General features: G+C 34.0%; 1 protein-coding gene across 1 annotated transcript; it reads left to right on the top strand.

Annotated features, from left to right (window-relative positions):
* Positions 1-12: 12 nt before the first annotated feature.
* Positions 13-1,500, top strand: LOC116347967 (probable cytochrome P450 4ac1; the record flags this gene model as incomplete). Its single annotated transcript, XM_031778791.1, has 2 exons — positions 13-1,213; positions 1,278-1,500. Coding segments are annotated over 2 exons (1,374 nt in total), but the record flags the coding sequence as incomplete, so codon positions are not given.
* Positions 1,501-1,591: the final 91 nt, after the last annotated feature.

Raw genomic sequence — 1,591 nt, 5'->3', positions numbered from 1 at the left:
TTTTTCGGATAATATCAAACAGTGATTGGTTATGCATTGAAAATCATTGGAAAAAATAATGAACAAATTTTCGAGTCGTTTAAAACAAGTGAATTATCTTATGCTTGGTGTGGTCCAGTTTTGTGTTTTCATGTTGATCGCCCCGAAGATTTTCAGGCGATTTTAACATCAAACATTTGTTTAAAAAAAGCATTTCCATATGACTTTGCGAATAGTCCCAACGGTTTAACATTGTCGCATCCACGTATTTGGAAAAATCATCGTCGTGCATTGAATCCAACTCTTGGTCAAAAAATGGTTAATAGTTTTTTGCCAATTTTCAACGAAAAAGTTGAAAAAATGTGCAATTTAATGGAGCGAAAATTAAATAACGATATCGATATTTACCGATTTTTATTCAACGCATCACTGGATTCAGTTGTATGCACAGCGTTTGGCTTCAATTGGTCGATGCAAAATAGCAGAGGTGATGAGATTCACAACATAATTACCCTAGCTTTGAGATGTATCCAGAATCGTATTCAAAAATGTTGGCTTTGGTGGACCCCCATCTACAAATTTACGCAGAATTACACATGGGAAACTGAACTATTTCGTAAATTTTATCAATTCACTCGAGCTACATTGGAACTAAAGCGAATAGATTTATCAGAAAAATTGGACCACGAAGAAAATGAATTGGCTGCGGCAAAAAATGGAAATAGACAAAACTTTTTACAGAAATCTCTACAATTGGAATTGGAGCAAAAATGGACCGAAGAAGAAGTGTGTCAAGAGTTAGATACGTTGTTAGTGGCAAGCATCGATACTACAGCAACAGCTTTGTACGGAACAATAATCATGTTGGCCATACATCAAGAATATCAAGAGCGCGTAGTGGACGAGATGCGAGAAATATTTGAAAGCATTAATGAACCAGTGACAAATGACCATCTGAAACGAATGACTTTTCTAGAACTCGTTATAAAGGAAGCATTAAGACACTTTCCTATTGTACCATTCTTGGGACGTGAGACAATGGATGATTTTCCTATAAATGGTGGCGTCATACCGAAAGGTTCACAAATTTTTTTGAATGTACTACGAATGAACAAAAATCCAAAATACTACGGTGAAAATGTCAATGAATTTTATCCTGAGAGATTTTTACCCGAAAATAGTGCCAATTTTCATCCTTATTTATCGATTCCATTCTCAGCGGGACCACGGAACTGTACGTAAAAGTATATTATTTCAAGATTTTCATTTAATTACAAATGATACTCTTCATTCAACAGGCATTGGCGAACGCTATGGGTGGGCTTCCATGAAAATAGCTTTATCACATATTCTTCGGCGCTTCAAACTAACTACAAAACTTAGAATACAGGACGTAATTATAGAACCATCACTTCTTTTAAGAATTTGTAATGAAGATGCTATTCATATCGAACAACGAGAATGGAAATGAGAAAACAAAATTCTATAAATGTGTGTGGTTTTCTATTTTAAAGTAAATTTCTAATTTTTCAATGTTAGGTTTTAATAATTTTATGTTTTTCTTTGTTGTATTTTTGAAATTGGAAAAAGAGTGGTTTAATCATTTTCTCGG

This window comes from Contarinia nasturtii, unplaced genomic scaffold (genome assembly GCF_009176525.2).
Source record: "Contarinia nasturtii isolate CC-2019 unplaced genomic scaffold, AAFC_CNas_1.1 Cnas_scaffold_2217, whole genome shotgun sequence".
Taxonomy (NCBI): domain Eukaryota; kingdom Metazoa; phylum Arthropoda; class Insecta; order Diptera; family Cecidomyiidae; genus Contarinia; species Contarinia nasturtii.
This window is presented reverse-complemented; position numbering and strand designations above follow the sequence as displayed.